The following is a 26,711-nucleotide window of genomic DNA, read 5'->3' on the forward strand; positions in this document are numbered from 1 at the left end:
AAGATCATCTTGATATTCTCATCCAATAGATCTCTTGTGTCCATCTGTCTCCCTCCACCCCTAAGAAATTTTTTAATATAACTTTAGAAGTTGGTTATAGCCTGTGGGCCCGAAGCTTGGATGGAAGGGTCATAACTCCAAAGGTGATCTCATTTGTTGTGGTTCAATCCTTAAAGCTGAGTGTCGGGCTTCGCAGTTAGGGGTCAAAAGCTACGTAAGTTGATTTTATTCCAATGCATGTGAGGCTATCAATCTACTCAAGGAGATGGAGATATAGAAGCAAAACAAGTTCCACAGCCAGCCTTTTCTTCCCAGTTTGACATTAATTGCGGGCTATAGTTTTGAACTCTCTAGCTTTCGGTCAGACCACTGTCAATGCAGTTACGCGGAAAGCAAATATGATGTCTTATGAAGTTGCGAGGGTTTTCTTCAGTCTTGGCCTATTATAAATACCGTGCTGCTGGCAGATTGTGTTTTTCAATGAAGCTTTTCTTGGATGATCCAACAGTAATAACTTCAAGTTTTCAACTCCACCAATGTGTTTTACATTTGGTCTCAAGGCCAAAAATAAGGGTTATGCCGCGTTTGCAATCGATGTTAAAACTTTTGTCTTAACTCTGTTGGTCATATATCTCGAATTGCCTCTTCTCACAGACACCAAACAAATAGAATGAAATGAAAAAACATATGATTTATGAAGCCAATCCCATATGGCTGGAAGTTGGAACAAGGCTTAGATGCTTAGCCTCCATTTGGCATCACTCCAAAAAATCGATTCTATCGATTTTGACAATTCTGAGGATGGGAATGGTTGTTTGGTAGAGAAAAGCCAATAATTCTATCAATTTTTCACTTCTCACCCAAGTTGATTCTCGCTACACCCTGGGTTAAACCCCATTTTTGGGATTTTTGGACTGCAATCCCCCTCAAAAATCTATTTCCTGTAAAACTTTTTTACAAACACGTGTGGCATCTTGTTCACGTGTAGACATGGGTATTACAGTAAAACAACGCAAAAACACTATCACATTTAGGGCTGTTCATAACAAGACCTAAACCGACTAAACCGACCAATCTAGTCCGGTCCAATCCGAGTTGGCCGGTTTTTCTTTAGCATCGGTTGGTTTTGGGTTATAAAAAATATAAACCGATGGTTTGGTTCGGTTTCGGTTTTCATGTGTGAAAATCGAAATCGAACCGACCCAAACTGACTTAGATATATATTATAATAATATATATTTCAGATATTATATATATATATATCTGATATATTTCAGTTTTAATATATATTTGTGGAACAACTTTATTTCAGAAATATACATATTATATATAAAATTTCTGATATATAAAATATCAGTTTTAATCCATCAAATCATTTTTAATTTTTAGGCATCCAGCCTTTGTTTTCTTAGACTTGAATCCTTTACTGTTCATACCGAGAGAATCATTCACAAAACCGACCCAACCCAAACCAATCCAATTCAAATCGACCAGGTCGATTTTACTTAGTACTAGGTCAGTTTTGGTTTCATTTCTAGGTAAACCGACCAGGTCGGATCGGTTGGAAAAACACCAATAAACCAACCCAACCCAACCCGTGAACAGCCCTAATCACATTCACTGTTTTCCTCTCCCACTCTTCAAATTATCTTTAACGGTAACATCACCTTCTCTAATGCCGTGGTGGTTGGTCTCTTCGCAGGACTGTCTTTGCTCTCTTTCATTTTTTTTCTTATCGTTTTATTGTTAGAACTTTGTTCGAAAGACAAAGTTTTCACATGTTTTCTTTAATCTTTTTTCCTAGAAAATCTAGAGATCTCAAAACCATTCAGATTCCTCTGATCTGATCCTTCACAGGTAGAAACCTCTTACTTGAAGATAGAATATTTTTTTTATATGGAGCTCTTCCTAGAGGTTCATTGAAGCCGGTGGTCAACTTCCATATATTGTTTTCTTTGTTTCCCCTATTTGCGTTGTTTTAAATCTCACAAAACCTATTGAAACTGAAAACCATGGGATTCCAATTCTTTATATTTATTTCAATGAGGTATTAGCCATTTCACCCAATTCGAAATCCCTAAAAAGCAAAGGAGTTCCATCTATTTTTACATTGGTAAGGAGAAAATTGGTTTTTGTCCAATAGCAGGGGCTGATCTCCTCTCATTGGGCCCTAATGATGCTTCTCTTTGAAAGGAAACGATAGGTTCTTGATACGTGCATGTGCATGCATGCACTAGGAGCATAGCAGCCGAAGACCCGGTCAAAGTGGACAGTAGCAGAAGACCCGGTCATGTTAGCTCTTAGTTGGGATAAGCCTTAGCCATTCAGTTTTAATTATGTTAGAATAGATAAGTCTTCAATATTGTTCCTAGATAAGTGCATTCTGTTTTTTTTTGTTGATAAGCTCCTAAGGTTAAGGGGCAGTAGTTCCTATTTCTACTCCCAGTTTGTAGCACAATAAGGCTATAAATATAGCCTCAATGAATGGAGTTGGCATTGGCTTTTCTATAAACAAACTCTCTCTCTCTCTCTCTCTCTCTCTCTCTCTCTCTCTCTCTCTCTCTCTCTCTCTCTCTTCTCCTTATTCTAGATCCTCCTCCCTCTTGTTAGATAACTTGAGCGTATCATTGGTATCAGAGCCGGTTCGACCATGGACACCCGTGGAAAGACTAACCCGGAGTTCCCCAATGAGGTCAATGAAACCTTAGCGCGACATGAGTCGAGCATCGACTAAGTGAACGCTGTCTTACAAAAAGTGTTAACCGAACTCCAAACCTTCGAGCCTCATAAACCACTCCCAATACCACTCCTGAGACTAAACCCCTTCGCCCATGAAGAATCCTCACACCCCCATATTTCCCGTTCAAGCTCCACCCATGACCACCCTCATCAACACGTCAATCTATAGCGGTTGGATTTACAAGGTGGAGCAGTATTTTGAATTTCAAAATATTATTCCGGACCAACAGGTGCAACTAGCTTCCTTCCATTTGGAAGGCATCGCCTTACAGTGGCACAGGTGGTTAACCAAGCATCGCGAACCGCTCACATGGGAAGAACTCTCCAAAGCGGTGTTACAACGGTTCGGCTCCACCGACTACGAGGACCCATCGGAGGCGTTAACCCGCCTGAAGCAAACCACCACTGTGACGGCTTATCAAGAAGCCTTCGAGAGGCTCTCTCACCGAGTTGACGGCCTGCCTGACAGATTTCTCATTGGTTGTTTCATTGCAGGACTTCATGATGGCATTCGTTTAGATGTGCAGATCAAGCAGCCTCGAACCTTGATAGAGGCGATTGGAGTGGCCCGGTTAATTGAGGAACGAAATCACTTACAGTGGAGAGCTAGCCAACCGGTTCGATCCCCATCAGCCATGACAACCCAGAAGGCGTCACCCAACCCCATGGCCGGTGTACTTGGGCCTCCACCAAGCTCACGCGCGAACCAGGTTTCCAGTGCTCCTTCCCAACATTCCGACGACTCACCAACCAGGAGGTGCGAGAACGTCGTGAGAAGGGGTTGTGTTACTACTGTGATGAGAAGTTCACCCCCGGCCACCATTGTGCACATCCACAACTATTCATGATTGAGGATCCAGAACCGGCAGACGTGGAGACTATCGAATCAGAGGAAGAAAACCAAGAAGCCATCCCTGAAATCTCCTTCCATGCTATTGCAGGAGCTGAGCACCCGCAAACCATACGTGTTCTTGGGAAACTGAAAAACAAGAACGTGACAGTATTAATTGACGATGGTAGCACCCACAACTTCATTGACCAACCCATCATCTCCAAGTTCGGGTTTCTAATGAACCGAGACAAGAAATTTCAAGTTATAGTGGCCAACCGTGAAAACATCGAGTGCATGGGGCAGTGCCAAGCTCTCACCCTCATCATTCAAGGACACCCTATTACCGCTAACTATTATGTTCTTCCAGTTGCAGCATGCCAGTTGGTGTTGGGAGTACAATGGCTAGAGACGCTTGGACCCGTTGAGATGGATTACAAACAACTAACCTTGACATTCAAAAAGGAGGGACTCTCTTGCACCTTCCAAGGATTGGGACGAGCCAGCATCGAAGCCTTAACCAACAAGGAATGCAATGGGTTACAAGGTACGGGATTTTTTTTTAAATAGTTCCTTCACATAGCATCAGCCAACCAGGTTTTCTTCCACCTGAGATGGACCACCTTCTCACTGAATTTTCCCATGTGTTTGAGCTGCCTGCAAGCCTGCCTCCTAAACGACAACATGACCACCGGATTGCACTGCTTCCCAACAAAGGACCGGTTGGTGTGAGGCCATATCGATACCTGTATTACTAGAAGACTGAAATAGAGAAGATGGTGAAGGAGCTTTTGCAGACAGGGCTGATAAGACCAAGCAATAGCCCATTCTCATTGCCGATTTTGCTAGTGAAGAAGGCTGATGTAGCTTGGTGGTTTTGCGTGGATTACCGAGCACTGAACAAAATCACTATTAAAAACAAGTATCCCATCCCGTGATTGATGAATTATTAGATGATCTCTACAGCACCAAATTCTACTCCAAACTAGATCTACGGTCAAGATACCATCAGAGTCGAGTGCAAGAAGAAGACATTCCTAAAACGGTTTTTCGAACACATGAAGGGCATTATGAGTTCTTAGTGATGCCGTTCGGCTTGACGAATGCACCTACAACTTTTCAAAGCGTCATGAACGACCTCTTCCGTCCATACTTCCGAAAATTTATTTTGGTCTTCTTCGACGACATTCTAGTTTATTCTAAATCATGGGAAGACCACCTATCTCATTTGAGAGTTGTTCTAACTGTATTATCCTCTAACAAATTATATTCAAAAATGTCAAAATGTCAATTTGGTGTTTCGCAGGTCGAGTACTTGGGTCATGTGATTTCAGAACAAGGCGTGTCCGTTGATCCATCCAAAATACAAGCTATTCTCGTATGGCCTACATCGACCTCAGCAAAGGGGGTCCGTGGCTTCCTTAGGTTAGCAGGATATTACCGGAAGTTCATCTGCGACGTCGGAAGCATTGCGGCTCCCTTAACCCAACTATTGACCAAAGGGGGATTCCAATGAAACGAGGTAGCAAAGCTGGCCTTTCAGTAGTTGAAGAAGGCATTCACTTCACCGCCAATCCTACGTCTACCAGATTTCTCCCAACAGTTTGTGATTGAATGCGATGTGAGTGGAACCGGGATTGGCGCCATCCTCATCCAACAAGACTGACCGCTGGCCTACTTCAGTGAAGCATTGAAAGGTTCAGCCTTGGCATTATCCACCTATGAGAAGGAGATGATAGCTATTGTCAAAGCCGTTAAGAAATGGCGCCCATATCTTCTTGGGAAACCATTCACAGTTCGCACCGACCAAAAAAGTCTTAAATATTTACTCGACCAGAGGATAACCACACTGGCACAAACGCGGTGGCTGCCAAAGATACAAGGCTACGACTATGAGATCGAGTATAAAAAGGGGGCTAAGAACCAAGGTGCGAATTCCTTGTCACGTATGGCTGAATTTCAATTTCTTTCCATCTCTATACCACATGCAGACTAGTGGTTGACGCTACAGGAAGATGTCAAACAAGACACCTTTTATGGGTAATTGATGAAGAAGCGACCCTCCCACAAGTTGCTTCAATGGGATGGGGTATGGTTCAAGGGGGACAAGATTTATTTGAGCCCTGCCTCCACCTTGATTACAAAGGTGGTGGTGGACTGCCACTCATCCCCTATAGGGGGACACTTTAGGTTTCATAAGACCCTCTCTCGCATCAAGCACAGCTTCCTTTGGCCCCACATGTGTCGGACGGTGAAGGAGTTCTTGCAGCAATGTAACGTATGTCAACGCTTCAAAACAGATTGCATGAGATTAACGGGATTGCTTCAGCCATTACCAATTCCTACTCAAATGTGGACAAACATCTCCATGGACTTTATCGAAGGATTGTCTCCCTCCAATGGGTACATAGTTATCATGGTAATTGTGGATCAGTTGACAAAATATGTCAACGTCATTCCCTTAAAACACCCATTCACTGCCACCACAGTCGCAAAGGCATTTGTTGCCAACGTTTTCCACCTACATGAAGTACCAACATCCATTGTTAGCGATCGTGACAAGGTATTCATTAGCTCATTCTGGCAAACACTTTTTCAGATGCATGGGACGAAATTGTGTATGAGCTCAAGTTACCACCCCCAAACTGACGGGCAAACCGAAGTTGTTAATCGGACGTTGGAGCAATATCTACGGTGCTTTGCAGGTGACCAGCCGTGAAAATGGTTAGAGTGGGTTCCTTGGGCAGAATACAGCTACAACACCTCCACTCACTCTTTCACCAAAATGACACCCTTCGAAGCAGTCTACGGATCCCACCCCCTAGTCTCCTGACCTATGTACCGGGTACTACTCGAGTAGGGGCAGTTGATGAATACTTGCATGACCGAGACGTCATCCTACGCGAGCTACAACATAACCTCCAGGTAGCCCAGAACCGGATGAAATGTCAAGCGGACCAGCACCGACGAGAAGTCTCGTTCGTAGTAGGGGACTTCATGTATGTGAAGCTACAGCCTTACCGGTAGACATCGGTGGCATTTCGGCGTTCCATGAAGCTCGCCCCACGTGATTTTGGGCCATACCCAATCATTGAGACGATTGGTCTAGTAGCCTACCGCTTAGCCTTGCCCCCCAGCTCTCAAATCCATAATGTGTTTCATGTCAGTTTGTTGTAGAAGCACTTGGGACCCATCACCCCTACTTCCACTCAGCTTCCTCCAATCTCGGATACTTCGACCATCCTACCCCAACTAGAAGCAATCCTGGATCATCGTATTATTCACAAGGGCAAATACCGCCCAAAATCCAAAGTCTTGGTCAAATGGATTGGGGTGCCAGCTGAGGATGCAACCTGGGAGAATGAATGGCACTTTAGAAAATCTTATCCCGACTTCCTTGCGGACAAGGATCCTTCAGGGGGGAGGAAATGATACGTGCATGTGCATGCATGCACTAGGCGCACAGTAGCCGAAAACTCGGTCAAAGTGGATAGCAGTAGAAGACCCGGTCATGTTAGCTCTTAGTTGGGATAAGCCTTAGCCATTTAGTTTTAATTCTGTTAGAATAGATAAGTCTTCAATTCTGTTCCTAGATAAGTGCATTATGTTTCCTAGATAAGTGCATTAGATAAGTCTTCAATTCTGTTCCTAGATAAGTGCATTAGATAAGTCTTCAATTCTGTTCTTAGATAAGTGCATTCTATTTCCTAGATAAGTGCATTATGTTTTTTTTTTTTTTTTTTTTTTTTATGATAAGCTCCTAAGATTAAGGGGCAGTAGTTCATATTTCTACTCCCAGTTTGTAGCACAATAAGGCTTTATATCCTGAATGAATGGAGTTGGCATTGGCTTTTGTACAAACAAACTCTCTCTCTCTCTCTCTCTCTCTTCTCCTTATTCTAGATCCTCCTCCCTCTTGTTAGATAACTTGAGTGTATCAGTTCCATCTTGGTCTTTGCTATCCTCCAAAGTAAACAATATAAAAATTATCTTCTCCCCATTTTCTATGATTTAAACTGAATGGGAGAGAGAAAGAATGAATAATTGAGAGCCTTTTTGGTGGGGGCAGACAGGTAGTAGTGGTACTTGAATAGGGGTTTCGGTGGAGCTGAAAGTGAAGACCACAATCCATCTCTTTCATGTTATTCTTGACTTAGAAATGTGTAATTTGTTCATTTAGGTATATGACGTGTTGTTGAAACTGAGAAAAAGTGTATTGAATTTTTCAGTTATATGTTAAGATGGCAAAGTAGACAATTATAAAGCTCGACTCATTGCAAAACGATACAAATAGCAATTTGGCATTGATTACAATGAATTTTTTGCTCCGGTTGCAAGGCATGATACTATTCGAATGGTGGTGGCTTTGGCAGCACAAAATTATTGGCCAACCTTTCAAATGGACGTGAAATCAGCTTTTCTACATGGCAATCTGGATGAGCAGGTTTTTATAGATCAACCCCCTGGCCATGTGCACCTAGAGCTTGGTATAACCGCATTGAGACTTATTTTACCAAGCCTGGGTTTAAAACATGTCCATATGAGCATACTCTCTTTATTAAATCAGAGTCTGTATTGAAAATTCTGATTGTTTGTTTGTATGTGAACGATTTAATCTACACAGGAAATGATCAAGCAATTTTTGAGGAATTTAAAAAGTCCATGATGGCAGAATTTGAGATGACCGATCTAGGAATGATGCACTATTTTCTTGGCATCAAAGTAGTGCAATCAGCAGTTGGGATTTTCATCACACAAAAGAAATATGCTTTGAAAATCTTGGACAGGTTTCAGATGATGGACTGTAACTCAATGGGAACTCCAATTAAACCAAGTTTGAAATTCACGAAGGACTATGAAGGAAAGAAGATTAATAGTACTTTATACAAGCAAATTGTTGGAAATTTGATGTACTTAATAGCAACTAGACCTGATATTATATATGATGTAAATTTAATTAGCAGGTTTATGGAATCTCCAATTGAGCTCCATCTCCTTGCTTTAAAGAGAATCTTACACTACTTGAAGGATATACTTGATTTTGGCATCTTTTATCAAAAAGGAGGATCAGATCTTATTGGCTTCAATGATAGTGATTATGCAGGAGACTTCGAGGATAGAAAAAGTACTTATGGTCATGTCTTTATGATGAATTCAAGGGTTGTTTCATGGGCATCAAAGAAACAAGTTGTTGCATTGTCTACAACAGAAGCAGAGTTTATAGTAGCAGCTTCTTGTGTGTGTCAAACTATTTGGCTGAAAAGAATACTTGAATTGTTTCATTGTTTCAAGCAGGAGAATATACAGATATATTGTGATAATAGTTCAGCCCTTAAAATGTTCAAGAATCCATTTTTACATTATAGGAGCAAACACATAGATATAAGATACCATTTTCTTTGAGATCTCACAAAATGAGTCATTGAATTGGCTTATTGTCGCAATGAAGACCAGATTGCAGATATACTAACCAAGCCTCTCAAATTGGGTGCATTTGTGAAGTTGCATGATTTGCTTGGAGTTGTTTCTTTTTCTAGTTTAAGGGAGGGTGTTAAAGTCTATTCTTTTGTTGTTATTCAGCAGAATAAATTTGTAATCCTATTCTTTAGGAAGTTAGGTAGTGTTTACCAATTCTTTGGGAAAAAGCCATGAGTTTAGGAGTTGTTAGTGATGGGTTAGTTGCTACCTATTTTTATGCTATGTGCATCTCTGATTTAGTTGTATTTAATGGTTTAAATTCATCAATAAAATTATGCTCTTCAGTAAATAGATTATCTTTGCCTTTTACGTAAGATCTAAATAGTTTTAAGCTCTAACACAACCTCTTTTTCTTCTTTTCCTACTCCTAAACTCCATCATCTGAAGAGGAGGAATGCAATTATTATGACCCCCAATCTTGGTGTGATTGATAGTCTCTCTATCTCTCGGGAGAGTTACAAGAGAGGTTTACTATTCTTTTCACAATTATCTTCTTTTTTGGACTTGTCGAGCTTTTGTATTTGCTCACTCGGTTGACAATCTACCGAACATCTTACTCACTTGGTCATCGTTTTCTCCCGACATTCTCGTCGTTATACATCATATGCTCTAAATCGAAAGTTAGTAACAATTACCCTATAGCAGTGGTGACAACACAAGTTGACAATGAGAATGGGAAAAATACAGAAAGAAAGAAAGAAAAAAGAAAGAAGAATGACAAACATCCATAAAACCTAGTTGTCATTCCATTTCGAATTATAGCAAATGTTTTCTTTCCATGGGACATTTTATATGGGTTACCAGAATCACTTCCATTTGTTCTCTGAAAAGTTATGAGTCACTCTCATGTTTTACAAAACCACCAAAAAAGAACCGCTACCAAAGTAATATTTTATTGGAATTACCCTTAAATTCGTTAAAGTTTTAGTTTATTAAGTAGAATATTCTAAATTGAGTGAAAATCTCATGCCAACTCAATCACTCTATCAGTTTATTCATCTATTCAAAAAAGAGCAAATCATCCCTCACCTTACTTACCAAATCGTTGTTTTCGTAAATTTGTTGATAATATCGAGTTAAAATGAAAGATATTTCCATAAAAAATAGTAGAAACTAAAAATTGTAATACTCAAGAAAGAATGTGCCTATGGGATAAAGAATTAAGAACTCAACCAAAGAACTTAGTGTAGCAAAAATATGATGAATTTCAACAATTCTATTCTAAATTGATGTGGAGCAGCTTGCAAATAAATACATGGAGCAACTGGATAGGAAGAAACTGCCACAAATGGAACGAAAGGATGAAAACACACAGTCCTACAGAAACACTCAACTTTCTTATTTGTTTCTTTTGTTTTTTAAGTTTCCTAGTCTTAGTAGAGTTTTTATTTGTTTGTTTTCTTTTATATTAGTTAGGAAATGTATAGGAGTTGTTTCCTTTCCAATTTGTTTCCTTAGGAATTGGTTTCCAAGTTTGAGTAAGTTTGTAATTCAAGGCATATAAAGGGACCCTAAGCCTTTGTTTACAGGCAATGAATTTCAAATACAATTTTTTTAGAGAGTTTCTCTTATTTTCTTATGCATTGATAGAGTTTCAACCTAGTGGATTTTAGGTATTTTCTTATCAATGTGTAGGTTGCACAATATCAAGCTCAACCACGGTTTTCATCCTATGTCAGTTGGTATCAAAACAGGCTATCCTCCCTATTTCATCAGAACTCTTTAGTATCCTAATGGATGGTCGTAGAGAATACGCTCACTCTAACAATGAACATTGAGTAGAAGTTCTATGGGATGCGTTGGAGGCTCAAGAATGTCAAACGAACAAAAGGTTGGATCACACAACCAAATTGCTAAAAGAAATACATACTACACTTAGGTCTCGACCTTGACAACAAAGGACACGAAGGCAAAGGTAATGCTCGTGAGAGAAATCAACCTGCATAGAGACGTGCTCCTATTCATAGGCAACAACGAGTCCAAGAGGATGATTCTAACGATGGTGAGTTTGAAGAGCCCTACATAGCGGTCAGGCCACAAAGAGTTGAGGAATACAAGATCAAAGTCAAGATTCCTACTTTTAACAGGAGTTTAGACATTGAAAGTTTCATTGATTGGTTATACAAGGTAGATAAATTCTTCGATGTCATGACCATATCAGATGATCAGAAAGTTCCTCTTGTTGTTTACAGATTAAGAGGAGGGGCAGGAGCTTGGTGGCAGTGCCATCAAGAGAACATGGTGTTGCAAGGAAGCGTCCTATATGAGAGTGGCACATGATGAAGCAACTATTGAGAAGAAGATTTCTGCTTGCAGATCATGAACAAATCCTATTCCAATAATTTCATAAATGTGTACAGGGCAAGTGAACAGTGGCAAAATACACAGAGGAGTTTCTGAGGATGCAGACCCGTTGCAATCTCAAAGAGATAGAAAATCAATAGATTGTCAGATACATCAATGGCTTGAGGTACACTATACAAGATAAGTTGGGGATCAAACTTTATGGTCTATTAATGAAGCCCACAATTTGGCACTCAAAGCAAATAGGTTGCTAGCACGTCAATCAACAAGCAAAATAGAGAATTATAAGTGCACGCAAGCAGAGCCATAGAAGTCTTCTACCGCTAAGGATAAGTAGTCCTAGGTTGATAATCAATCCCGACCATCTGGAGTAGAACCTACAATTATTCAAACAGGGGATGGCTCGATACCCCGAGCTGGAGCTTTTGCTAGTTGGACCAACAATAACCCTTATGTAAGTAAGGGTGATCATGGGTGGGGCCAAGCCGAGCCCGATCTGGGCTTCGCAATTATGATAAGGGCTATAGCTTAGGCACGGGTCGGACCCGACCCAAGGTTCTAGGCTTGAATATAAGCCCTAGCCTAGCCCAAGTTTCTAGGCTTTGCACATATGATAAGGGCTATAGCTTGGGCATGGGCTCAAATCGGGCATAATTTTGGCCAATGTCTTTCATATATAAAACATTACATATCTATAATATTTTATTAAATAACATAACATGCATATAAACTTATTTTGTACATTATATAATATAATATGTTACATATAATATAAATTATACATATCATGTTATAATATTTATATATAAAATATATAATCTAATTTAAAATAACATGTATATATATGTATACATTATACACAAAATGTGTAAATTTAAATATATGTGGGCCGAGCCGGGCTTGGGCCAAGCTTAAAGTATTAAACCCAAGCCCAACCCTAAAATTTGTAGACCTGATGAGGGTCGGGCCCAGGCCGGGCCTGAACACAAAATCCAGGCCCAAGCCCGAAATTTCTAGGCTGAGCCGGGCTGAAATGATCACCCCTATCCTTATGCCAAGCCAGTGTCTAATGGTCCTTGCTACAAAGTGCAGTGAATACAACCACAAATCCAGTGATTTTCCTCTACGGAAGATAGCCATTATCATGACATAGACCCAGATGAAGGTGAATTTGATGATATAATCAATGCAGAGGATGGTGAACCAATTATTTGTGTGGTGCAGCGAATCCTTTACACACCAAAGTGCTTAGTCAACCAAAAAGTCAGTGACCTGATTATAGACAGCTGCCGCTACAAGAATTATGTATCCAATGCGCTGGTTGATAACTTGTAGTTGACAACAGAACCACATCCAACCCCTTATCAGATCTGGTGGATTAAGAATGGCCCTGCCATTAAGGTGATAGAAATCTGTTAGGTTCCTCTCTCCTTTGGTAAATTTTATAAAGACACTATCGGGTGTGACGTAGTAGATATGGATGCATGTCATGTGTTGTTGGGGCATCCATGGCAATATGATGTTGATTCTACACATAGGGGTAGACAGAATATGTATGTGTTTAGATGGGAAAATAAGAAGATTTCTCTTGTACCAAAGGGAGATTCACCTAAAGCTTCTAAAGTGGAGGGCAATCTTTCCTTTCAATATCTTCATTGGAAGTTGAGTTTTTGCAAATACCAAGGAGGCCAAGGAGACATTTGCTTTGGTGATCAACGGTGAGGCAGAGCCCGATCGTAAAGTTTCAGAGTAGGTGCAGCCCCTGTTGGATAAGTTCAAGGCCCTAACTATGGAACCAGACCATCTACCCACTATGCGTTTGTGTTTTTCAATGTTTAGGGTAGATTACATAAATCCTAGTTTCACCTTTTCCACTCTCTTAAGATCCATATCTATTGCTTCCTGCCCCCTGACCACATTGCTTCCTCTTCAAACATTTCATTTTCTTGAATCACTCATCTAATGCCTTTTCTAAAATAAGGATTAATCAGTAATATCATCTTTTAGTAGAGGGAATGTCTTAAATCTTGCAATCTCACATAAGGAAATTTTGATTTCAAGTTGTCATTGCTCAACAATCATGTTATTTCCTCTCAAGACCATCCTAGAAATGGTTTCAGATAACAAAAGTTATGGTCAGCTAGAGAATTGATTCCAAGAAATGGGGTGATGCCAAATATGATTTTTGTTTCTAAGATGAACATACCAACCAATTATCTAGAGGAAAATTCATAGAATCTATTCTTTTCTGAAAGGATTATGAGAATGAGAATTTCTAAAATTGATGCCAAATGGGGCCTTAATAGTTTTTAGAATTGAACCTTACCTACCCTCACCTATAAATACATAAACAGGTTGGGTCAACCCGTATGCCCAAAATAACAACTTTTGAGAGAGTCAACTATTTCGACACTGTCGTGTGGTAGAAACGGGTTTGATCAACCCATATACTCAAAAACAACTTTTTTTTGGTGAATCATCTCTTAAGACTGCCATGTGGCAAAAACAGGTCAAATCGACCCATATACCCAAACAAAAACAATTTTGAGAGAATAAACTCTACCAAGGCTACCACGTGGCAGAAACAGGTCAGGTTGACCCATATACCCGAAAATGCAAGATTTATGTAGAAAAATACCAAAACTTTGCAGAAAATGCAAGAATTATGCAAAAAATACTAGAAAATTTGCAAAAAAAAAAAGTAGAAAAAATACTAGTAATTGCAAAACTCTTGTAAAAAATAAGAAAAAAACATGCAAGAAAATTCAGAAAAAATACAAAAAATACCAAAGAATTGCAAAAAAATCAGAAAATGCAAAAAACAATGCATTACTTTTGCAGAAAAATTAGAAAAAATTTGTAGAAAATACCAAAAAATGCATGAAAACACTAGAAAATGCATAAATTATGCAAAAAACAACAAAACATTATAAAAATTTGTAGAAAATGCAGAAAAGCTATACTACTTTAAAAAGTATGAATAGTCAAGAATATTTTTGGAATTTGTGATGACAAATTTTACCCCTCTATATTTAAGTTTATTGATAAAAAATGAGGGCAAATATGGTAATTAGTTAATGATATTAAATGAATTGAAAAGAGTTAATTTTAAGATATTCAATAATTCAATTATCTCTCATTAATCCAACATCTAAGGTATTAATTTACATTTATCTTCATTGAATCATATATTTAAATCTTCTTTGTTTATTCTCATCATTAAATTCTATAATTAAATATATACATAATAAATTAATAATTTCAATAACATAAAAAACTTATACTTTTAAAATTTACGAGGAAAAAATAGTGTTTTCATCTATGTGGTGGTAAGAAATTAAATTATTTGGGTTAAATGTGCTAATCCATGTTGCCACAATTAAATAATAAAATTAAAAAATATATATAAAATGCAAAAAACATAAAAATTAAAAAAAAATGGAAACATTTTTAACATCATATATTTGACATATTAAACAAAAATAAGTATGAAAAATATGTTTCAAAATCTGACCTGGAGGCTGACCTGCTTTTGCCTTCAGGTCACAGGTCACTAGTTCGACTGTCAAGGTTAGACGAGTCAAAACACTCTAAGTCAACACTGCGCGCGCGTGCACGCGTGTGTGTAAAAATTCATATTTTATCAATAAATAGTATAATTATGTTTTACATATAATATATGTAGTATGCTACATTTATTTATGTTTTTTAATTCCATTTTAAATTTTTTATTTATAAAAACATTAAAATTTGCAATTTAAGGCCAAAATAGGGTTTTTTTTCACGAAGTTACTCAAAAAAAAAAAAAAGATAACCCCAATTAGACATCAAAGTGCAAAGTTATGGCTTCCAAAAGTTTGCACATAATTAAGTGCACAACCTACGACTTAGTTACTGGGTTGAACAGATCAAGGATTGAACCACCCAAGTTAGATAGTTTTTAACCAAAAGGGGGAGTTCCAACAGAATCAAACCTAGAATCGAGGTCGAGTGACGGTTTGAACGGTTCAATTGGCCAGGTCAACAACAAGTTGAAAACATTGATGATAAATAAGAAATGTTTTTATTAATGATGGAAAAGAAATGTAAAATTTAAATCCAATTGGAAGTAAAACTATTTTCCTATGATCTCTCATTAAATCTCATATTTAAAGTATATTCTCTTATTAAATCATATATTTAAGATATCTTTTCTCATCATTAAATTGTAATAATTAAACCCACAATATTAATTCTAATAATATAAAAACAAATATTTTGAAAAATAATTTGAAAATAGAACCATTTTCTTCCCTCTCAGTTGTGGGTAAGCAATCCAACCATTTTGGGTCAAATCCATTAATAAATAATAAAAGTTTAAAATATATAATACAAAAATAAAAAGAACTGGGCATGTCATTGATATTGTATATTCATTATACTGAACAAAAATAAGTATGAAATGTAAGAAATATTTTTGTAAATGATGAAAATTGAATGCCAAAATTAAAATCAACCTAAAAATGAAATGATGTCATAGTCAAATAATAAAATTTTTAAAAATAGAAAATACAAAGAATCACAAAAATAAATATTATACATAAGATATAACGTTATATATTTATAAAAAATAAAATACTGGATACAAATATAATATTATACATTCATTATATTGAACAAAAATAAATATTATACCTAAGATGTAATTTTATCAATAATAGAAATGTAATACAAAATTTAATATCAACCTAGAAATTAAACTATTTTTCTTTTTGGTCGTAGGTTAGTGGTTTGGGTCAAATGGATTAATCGATGATATAATAGTTAAATAATAAATGTTTAAAAATAATAAAAAAGTACAAGTAATCGAAAGAATATATAAAAAAATATATAGTAATTATGTCAAACAAAAATTAATTGTGATAAGTAAAAATTATGTATATAATGTAGATGAAATATATAATTTAAAATTGATCCGAAAGGAAAGATATTTTCTTATTTAAATGGTGGGTCAATAATCCAACTTTTCAAACAAATTTATGATGTCATAATTTAATAATAAATATTAAAAAAAGATAGAACACAAAAGACAAAAAGTAGATAATAATAATAATAATAATAATAATAATAATAATAATAATAATAATAATAATAATAATAATAATAATAATAATAATAATAATAATAATAATAATTGTTATTGTTATTGTAATTTAAAATTTCTGTTGGAGCACATTTAGTACAAGTATTTAAGTTTATTTTTAACCATATTTTTACTTTTATTAATTTTCAATTTCTATCTTAACTATGATATATCTAAAATTCAAGTAATTAATATGAAAAAAAGTTCATGTGCTTATATGCTTAATTACTAGTACAAAAAAATACAAAAATAATATAAAAATAATGTAGAAAATACCAGAAAATTGAATAAAATGCAGGAAAATAGTAGAAAATGTAGAAAAAATACTAGAAATTTTCAAAATCAATGCAGCAAATACTAGAAAGTTGTAGAAAATACAAAAAATTGCAAATATTATGCAAAAAAGTACTAGAAATTTCAAAATTGTAAAAAAATACAAGAAATTGCAAACATGCAGAAAAATACCAAAAATTATAGAAAATGCATAGAATAGCAAAAGTTGCAAAAAAATATGCATAACTTTTGCAAAAAAAAAAACTAGAAAAATGCAAAAAAAAAGCAAAAAATAAAAAATGCATGAAAACACCAAAAAACTTGAAAACATACAATAAAAACATGGTATAAAATGGTAGGAGGAAGTTTCAACCTTTACTTAGGAACCCTCGACCTGAATAGAGACTTTCGAATTACTGAAACCAAGGAATAAAGTATTGGTATTAGGTATTGGGTATCATATCAAATAACTCGAATACAAATATGCTTTGTAAATGCATGGATGCAAACATAAAATATGGAAACGTAAATTTTAATAAATACATTAATAATACTAAATTTAAGATAAAAATAATCACAAAATAGTATATAAATAGATAGAAAATGTAAATTTTAATGATATATGAAGAAATATATTACAATTAATGTATTGGGATGGATAGATATCATGTAATTTCAGTTATAATGAATCAATCAAGAGTCCAAGACACTAAACATATCCACCTATTACCAAAAAACAAAATATATGTGCCTATTATATTTTAATTATTATATCAATTATTATTTTATTTTACTATTTTAATTTTTTAAATTAACAAAAAGCAACTCAAATTAAAATATCAATTAATCATTTATAAAATATAATCTTAACTTAGAGTATATCAAATTTGTTAAATTTTTTAAAATACATATCATATAAAAATTCATAGTTTTTAATTACTAAAATAATTACTCCGTTATTAATATTTTTATTTCTAGAAATTTGATGAAATAAAAGTCATTTTTTAAATAAATGTAGATTAGTGGATTTTATAGGCTAAATTTAATATTATATTCTTCAATGATTTTATATAATATTTTTATTTTTTGTAAATAATAAATGTTTTGTTATTACTTATTAGTGTAAATTGAAATATTAGTTAATAATTTATAAAAAATATATAAAAGATTTAAGATTTATATCATGTGCGAATTTATAAATTTTAAGTATTAAAATAATTATTCTATTATTAATATTCTATTTATATAATTTTTTTATATTAAAAATAATCTTTTTATATAAATATAGATTTGATAGATTATTTATTCTTTTAGTTTATAAAATACTTTTTTTTAATATTATTTTTAATTTTTTAGCTAGAGTTGTTAAATATAAATATATGCTTTTTGTTTAAATTGCATGTGAACAAAAAAGTTAATAAAATCTATTTGTTTCACTTTTCAACATGAAATGAAATGTGCCTTGGTGGCTTGGAATTGTTACAAGATGTGGATGTATTAAGTGGCCTTGAGTTTGAGTCACTTTAAATATATTTTTTATGAGACTTGGCAACCCAACCCATCCTAACCCTAATGGGTGCCTTTGACCCAACCCACCTTGACCCTTTTCCGCTTACCTTAATGGGTTGCTCAACCCGTATTAACCCACCAATAGAATGGGCTGGGGTCAAGATTGCCAATCCTACTTGAGTTGAGGACACGAATCACAGTATAGAGGCTGAAAGGCCAACATTTTGGAAATTCCTTAGGGTTCTTTCTTCTAAAAGATTTCTTTTGTTTAATTGAATGAGTAATATACTAGAGGTCGACTGGAGGAAGTAATCCAACATCTACTACCACACTGATAGTTCTTTTGTAAAGAAAAGGCATATGTTTTGTTCCGTAGACATTTCGTGATAGGTGTTTATCAAAACACTGTCATGTCATCGCCAAATCAATATTTTTCTCATCATGTTCATCTGTACAAATTAGTATGCACAAAAGTGAGTTTGATTTATATGCGCACCAACCGTTGGAAGAAGCTTCATTTTAACACTTGCCTCAATGGTTGAACATTTATTCACTCAACCGTTAATGCAGCACCTAATAGTGGCTAGTTGTCAATAAACAATTTATCAAGTACTTTCTCATTTTTGAAAACAAATAAAATACAAACAGTTATTTAATAAATAGAAAGTATATCAAACACATACTTGAAATGGAAGCATGTGATGGAAGATAAGGGGTATTAAATATTACATGATACACATGTTCACTCGTATTTCAAATTAATAGAAGCCATGTCGATTCCATGTAATGTCAATGCGCACCGGTGTAGAAGCATATCAAAGATTGATAGTTTGGTAAATTACTTTGGGAAATTACTCTTTGTAATGTTGCTCAAATACAGAGTCTGTCTTATTATAAAATAATGTAACTAATTTCGTCAAGGTAATAGCCAAGTCGTTCTGATGAGTTTCAATCTAGAAAAGCAGGCCCATGACAATAAACCAAATAAGGCCTTGATAGTTGCATCAATTTCTGCCAATCCCACATGGGGTAACTTGGGCTGGGTTAGCCCGAAGGCCCCGAACCCAATATGAAAAATTCAGCTAGGGTTGGGTTGAACTTCAGGGTAGGGTAGGATTAAATGAGGCATTGGGACAATCCAAATACATCTCTTCATATTTGCATGTAAATAATATGCAGGCATGCGTGTATGCCTGTACCATACATCAGCTAATGTATTTATCTATAAAATAAAAATTACTGCATGTTTCCTTTGTTACCATATCTTTGTATATATAATAATGCTAAAGTGTGTTTTCAAGATAAAATTTAAGTAAAAAGAAGTGAAGTAATTAGGTTAATTCGAACCTAAAGGGGTGTTCTTTTCTTAGATTTTGAGAGGGGGAAAGATGGTCAATGGGATTTTGGTTCTCATTGACTAAGAATACCGTGTTCTTTTTTCAGATTTATGTGGGGAGTAAGAAAAGTTTATTTCTTGGTTAATCCATCTCCCAGGTGGGTAAATAACTTTCCCACGTAGGGGGAAAGTTGCCAACACTTGAATGAGACAAAATTGTCATTTTTAATAATAGATTTTTATGGCTAAAATGGTCATTGCCTTATTTACACGATAAATAAAAGAACATGGGTAAATGCACTTACCTGGATAAGTATTTACCAGGAAAAACTTACTCAGACAACTGCATTTACCCGGATATATAACTTACCGAAAAGAAAACGAAGCCAAAATGAATTTTAAGATTCAACTGAAATTAAGATTAGGTTCGAATAATATATTGGGTTAGGGTTGACTCAACCAGATAGAACCCAGCCGACTTGCTCTCCTATTCTTATACCCAAAGTAATTAAGGACCATATTTTTAGACACTCATATGCTTTATTTATTATTATTTTTCCTTAAGCAGGAAAAAACAAGTTCCATATGTTGACTTTGGAACTGACGTCAGAACCATCAAAACTAGAACCAACGTTAGAGCCTATGATCTCAACATGATAGGTTTTGATACTAAAAACCAAACAGACCCTTACATGATGAATTCTAAGTATTAATTTGAAACCAAACCAACTCACATCTCAAATCTCACCCCAACATGATCATGATAAAAAAGAAAAGCTGAAATGAAATCTATGATGCAGAAAGACATGGTGCCCGAAGAGCTTTGGCCAATCAAAATCTAAATTTGATAAATACCACATTTCAAGTTTATAATTATATTGGTCATAAAATTTTTTATATATCTTGTATTTCAATTGCTAGATTTCTCGGACCCATGTAGCCAAGGCAAGATGCTTCTTTTTTATTTTTTTCTTTTAAATAAATGCTTTTTGTTTTCTAATTTGCCAAAATCCACCCCTAAAATGCTTCAAGATGGTGGGCCAAGGCATGAGCCATTCGGGCATCTTCTACGTGGCACCATGGAACCTATATTTTCTTTCTGGTCTGTATTTATGTCCACCTTTCAGACCAAATGCTCGCCACGTGTCAAAAATTCATTTTATACGTTAATCAGAATTAATAAAAGAAACTTGAACGGCTAATCGGCTATTGTTTTTAATAAAAGAAAGTGAGAAGAAAGAACTTAATTCACCGTTGACATCACTTCAGTTCTTATGAGAAAAGAGGGAGCTTTCCTGTCTACGGTGGATATTAATCCACGTTATTCCATGTTCTCGAAGAATCTATTCATCGAGGCCCAATCAAATATGGATTTGTTCAGTATCCAATGGATAGATGTGAGTAGGGAGTAGGAGATTGGGACTTTGTGTCACATGTCTGCATATCTCCATCCACAATATCTTTCTCAATCCTCCTTGCCTCCTTGGTTCTATCTATTATACCACAAGGGCGGGTTCTCTGTTTTCACAAACAAATCCTTCCAATTCTCCTATCCATCTGCTTCTGCTTCTTATACTGTGAGAGAGAAGGGAAAGGGAGAAGTAGACGGTACTTTGCTTATTTAAGTGCGTCTGCAGAACAAAAAGGAATATAGAAAATGTCCATGTCGTTGGGGTATTGTTGCTCGAGCTTTTTAGCCAGAGAATCGATTGGGGCTAAGTCTTCATCGACTCTCCGCCTCGCTCCTTCTCCTTCCCTTGCCAACCAGCGCATGGTTCGCTTCGCAACCTGTGCCGCTTCTTCCAAGCCTGCAACAACTAAGAAACGAGAGCCCAGGGGTATCACCAAGCCCAAACCAATCTCTCCAGCAATGCAAGCGCTTCTCGGCGTCCCGGAGATCCCTCGCACCCAAGCCCTCAAACAGATTTGGGCTTACATCAAAGAGCACAATCTCCAGGTCCATCCTTCTTTACTTGCTTTCCCTCTCCTGCAGTATGAATGAGAGTACAAATGTATTATCTTATTACTGTCATGTCTGTTATGTTCTTATTTGAATATATCCATCTGGTTCTATGTTTAAACTGCATTTGGGGATTTGCGTAGGAGATTCCTCTTTTCTTTTCTTTTTTTTTTTTAATCCTGGATAAGGTTGTATATGTTCAATAACTTCACATGCCACTATCTCCTAGTGAGTCTCCCCTTCCCTCCATTTTTTAAGTTACGACCAACTACATGTTTGATATGTTTAAATGGTTTGGACAACGTTGCATTTTGTTGGGTTCCTTGTTTCCGCAAAGGATTGGAAGCATAAGTTACCTTCATTTCAACTGGTTTTTATTTGTTATTCTTTTCCCCTTTTGCTTGCACTTTTGTATGTATGAACTTGGTCTGTTCAGTCACATTCAAAACCAATCTAACATTATGTCTTATCTATTGTACCTACACTACCATTTTTCTTAACCTTTTGCACTCTTGTATGTTGATTTTATCTGGGGTGCGGACTCAACACGTTTGAATATGACTTACTAGGAATCGTTTTCATCTTGAAGAGCATGGGTCAGATTTTCCTGTTGTAGTATTGTTTCAAATTTTCTAAATTTTGAATTGTCTTCTAGTTCTATATTTATTCTACTTGTTTGCATTCACCCTTCTGCTGAATTTAGTTTTCCTTTTTTTTTTTTCTTTTAATTTTTCTTCCTTTCTTGAGAAACTGTGCAGTTTCATTTCCCACCCCTCCCCCTCTGAGTAAATCACGAAGACCAATCATGCCCAGGAACAACTAGCCTCCAAGCTCCAAATCATAAAAACAGACATAAAGAGAATCGACCAAAAAAATAAACTGCTGTTTTTCTTTCTGAAGGATTCTAGTTTTATAATATATTTGAACTTTTCATGTTAGTCTGAATCTATTAAATGCTTATCACTTGACATTGTTAGAGTTTTATGGACAACATGGTCCCTTTTTGGGTTCCACACTAGTATCACTTTGGTTGGCTATTTTGGAATTTAGCCATTGTATATTCGTCAGAGTGACCTTTTCTTCTAGTTTCTTTAGGCTATGTTTGGTTTGAAGGAAAAAGTAGGGAAAGGAAGGGAAAGAAAGGGAAAGGTAGGGAAACTTATACAAGGTTTGTAAAGGTTTCCCTACCTTTCCCTTTCTTTCCCTACTTTTTCCTTCAAACCAAACACAGCCTTGTGGAAATCTTCATCTGAAGTTATGCAGAAGGAACTAATAATTACGCTTATACATTTTGTTCCTACTATTGCAACTGAAAGAATGGTAAGATCCATCATATGAACGCCAAAAAGGGTGCGGAATGGGTGGTCGAATTTCAAAAAATTTCTTACATTTCTTCCAACTGGGAATCACATTCCCTATATTTGGAATACAATATTCAAGGATCTAACTTGAACCAAAACTGAACAAGATCTAAACCAAAAGAGAAGGGAATGGATATATCTGATCTGGAGAAACAGTATCTCCCAATGTCGGTGTTCATGCCCAAAGAAACTTCCAAGAACCGCTCTCACTGAAGATGACATGGTGATGATGGAGCAGAACCAGTAGTGTTCGTCCCATGAACCAGGTCCTTCTGAAGAATTTGATGGAAGCAATGAGCACTACACACGATCAGTCTTTCAACAAAGACTGATATCAAGAAGCTTTCTTGATCTTTTCCCTCACAGAGATATCGAGCTGGCAATAGATGGCGGCGGCGGCTGCTGGAGGAGAAGACTAGAGAAGAAGGTAGCGAACTGCTTTCTCCTCTCTAGGGTTTCTCTGAGATCCAATCTCTAGATTGCAGTGTTCTCTGCGAATTCCCTTAAGGTTCGAATTCTTGTAATTTGAATTAGGGTTTCTCCTCTTTCTTTCTTAGTGATTAAGAAACCTCTTAGTCCCATTAGGAGTTATTCTAATCCAAATTTGTATTTGGATAAGGAGTCTTCTTAATCCTATCTGCAGATTAGACCAGCCCACTCCTGATCTTATCAAGAGGTTACCATATTCAAATCCTAATTTGAATTTGGTCTCCATGAGTGGATAGAGTTAAGACCCAATCCTTTTGGCTTGACCTAATCTCAGATCCACCCCTTTAAGTGACTGATCAAATTAGCCCAGTTCGAAATGGGCTTTAGGCCCAATATGTATCAAGTGCTCAATAGGCTTCCAAGCTGCTGCCAAGTTGGGCTTCTTTGTATGGCGTGGGACCCAAGCATTGATCTACACATTAGCCACATGTGTTCGGCCCAGCCCTTGTTACAAGGCCTAGTCGAATTCATTGGAGAGCCCAGTGAACCCCTTGAGCCCATCACGTGGACTCGATGGGCCTAATACTTGCACTAAGTGGTCCCTGTGCCAAGCCATCTTATAAAAACCTAGGGACTGTGGGCAGATGCAAGATTAGCCCATCATGTATAACCTTAAATGGCCTTACACTTAACCTCAGCCCATAATGATCAAACACTGCCCGACAAGAGAGGACCTCTCCCTCGACTGCAAGGAACTGTGCTGCACTCTCTGCTCACATGGATCTCAGGAATTAAAACCATTTGTATATATATATATATATATATATATATATATATATATATATATATATATATTGCAGAACAAAATTCCAACGATTGAAATCAACTGCCGGCAGTTTGGTTTCTATCAGAGAGAGTGCATCCCCGATCATTACCTTTGTCCAACAAAGGGGCTGATCCTGTCACTATGATCATCCACTTAGATGAATTCTCAAACTGTTCCAACATACCCAGGTTTTGACCCCTGCTAAGGATCTCACTGATTGACATATCAAAGACAGCCCAATCCGATGCCTAGTGCTGTATCATAATCGAGTCTAAGGGTCAGGTGTAACTTTCCAGTTTTGCCCGTCAATCTCCAAGGTCCAGGGCAATATTAGAAATCTGGTCCGATTCAAAGATTCAAGTTCCTACACTGCATGTACATTGGGTCTCACCCTGGCGGCTGAGACAAACCACCCCAACATTTGGCAGCACACCAGTATTAGCCTTGGCAGGATAAATCTCCCTAGACTTATTCAATGGCTGTGAACATTCTAAACTAACACGAGTCTCATTATTTAAGAGTCTTACACAGAAACATACCACACAACATGGATCAAACATGCACTTTATTCATTTACACAGAAACATACCACACAACATGTAGAGTCTTATCAATCCAACTTTTTGATGCATATAGAGTGTTGAGTGGCATAGATAAATGTAGAATTCCATTCTTCCTATCTAGAAACATTAACGATAAGAAGATATTATCCAGGGTGTATGCCAGACGTTTGCTACGAAACAATTGGATATCTTATGAGTTCAACATTCTGGTACATATTGAGAGTTGAGTGGCATAATTAAATGTAGAATTTCATTCTTCCTATCTAGAAACATTAATGAGGAAAAGATATTGTCGAGGATGCATGCTAGATATTCATTTGTTTCACATGTCATACCTCAATGGGCTGTTTTGCTTAATCCCTGTTCAGCAGAACATGTCTCACTTTATGCTCCTTTTCACTATTAGCATCTATTTTTCTTCTCCGCATGCACTTAACGTGTACTCTACGAGTTGCCTTGATGAATTTATGTACTGATTTATTTTATGTGCTTACTCCAGGATCCTGAAAACAAAAAGATTGTAGTGTGTGATGAGAAGCTGAAGACCATATTTGGAGGGAGAGAGCGTGTGGGGTTTCTTGAGATCTCAGGGTTGATTAATCCTCATTTCCTCAAGTGAAGGTCAACATTGCAGGAGAGCAAATTCAGAAGCTGAAAAATCCTCCGTTCCTTTTTTTGTGTCTGTGTTTGTCTACATGGGCGTTTGGGTTCAGTTGATCTTATTACTAAAAACAAGTGCTTCATTTAACTATAAGGTTCTCTAGGATGCAGACGTCAATCTAAGTGCACTGTGAACATCAAGAGCCATTAGTTGCATTCTTCAAAAAGCTTTTTTCCTGCTTTAGCAAAAGTAGGTATATGAATGCAAAATCCGTTTTTCCATTGTTCATTGTTTAGCTTAGGAATCTTTTAACATTTTGGAGCTTTACAGTTGGTCTGGCAAGAAAATGGTTTCTTATATTTTACCTCTTGCCAGATATATGACGGAATGCAATAGTTTTGAATCTTTTGATATCTTTATGTCATCTAATCACGTACTTAATTTGTTTGGTGTATATGGATATTCTGGTAAACTTCTCCTTGTGTACCAAAAATCTGTTTAGCCAGCAGAATAGATCTAAATATTTCCTAAAAGGTCTGAATCCGCTCAGATCTATTGAGGTAACTATTTTGACACTCCACAAACTCCACAAAGGCCTTTTTTCCTATCTGAGTACAGGGGAGGCTGCCCATGCAAGAGCGAAGAACCAATACTAGCATGCATACTACAAAAAATATTCTATCATGCTATGTTAGCTTATGTGAATTCGCCCCTTTTTATCCTGCCGGTTATGCAAGATTGTAACTTGTAATTCCTGTTATAACAAAATAGTTTTGTTCTACCATGTGCAATTCCATGCAGATCGGTTTGAATGACTCTGCCTTCGATCTGTAAAAGCCTTGTTTTTAGTCTTTAAAGTTTAAACACATCGAAGGGACATTAATAGAAATCAGTTGGAATTGTGCCTACTGCCTTCTAACAATGCTGCCTTAGGTACACTTGGCTCTAGCAGGCTTTCGGTAGCGTTGCCTGAAAGCGGATGGTGGGATTGGGATCAGGCACAAAATTTATTTCTTTAAAGAAAAGGATGGGTTTTCGTATATTCTAAAACTAGAAAAGAAGGAAATCGCATATTTGATTCATTGTATGATGAATATTTAGAGTACGACAGTGGAGTGGAGTCGGTATTCTATATTCTAACCGTGTAACTGTTTTGTAAGACTTTAATGCTCCCTCTCAACTTGGAGCATGGATGCCTTGGTAAATATGTCACCAGCGAGAACTGATGTATGCTGTAGTAATGGTGTTGGCCCAGATGTGCTTTCATATGAATTGATAGTCAATCTCAATGTGTTTTGTCCGTTTATAAAACATTAGATTGGCTGCAATGTGAAGTGCAGCTTTGTTGTCATAGATGGCATGGGTTGAGAATGAGTCCCAA

General features: G+C 36.5%; 1 protein-coding gene across 1 annotated transcript; it reads left to right on the forward strand.

Annotated features, from left to right (window-relative positions):
* The first annotated feature begins 21,009 nt into the window (after positions 1 to 21,009).
* Positions 21,010 to 25,743, forward strand: LOC148877323 (uncharacterized). Its single transcript, XM_088984882.1, has 2 exons — positions 21,010 to 21,547; positions 25,229 to 25,743. The coding sequence occupies exons 1-2, from the start codon at positions 21,248 to 21,250 to the stop codon at positions 25,346 to 25,348; spliced, it is 420 nt and encodes a 139-aa protein (XP_088841008.1). The 5' UTR covers positions 21,010 to 21,247; the 3' UTR covers positions 25,349 to 25,743.
* The last annotated feature ends 968 nt before the right edge of the window (positions 25,744 to 26,711 follow it).

The sequence above is a fragment of the Nelumbo lutea genome, chromosome 1 (assembly GCF_056320005.1).
Source record: "Nelumbo lutea isolate HS-2025 chromosome 1, American lotus-T2T, whole genome shotgun sequence".
In the NCBI taxonomy this organism is placed as follows: Eukaryota; Viridiplantae; Streptophyta; class Magnoliopsida; order Proteales; family Nelumbonaceae; genus Nelumbo; species Nelumbo lutea.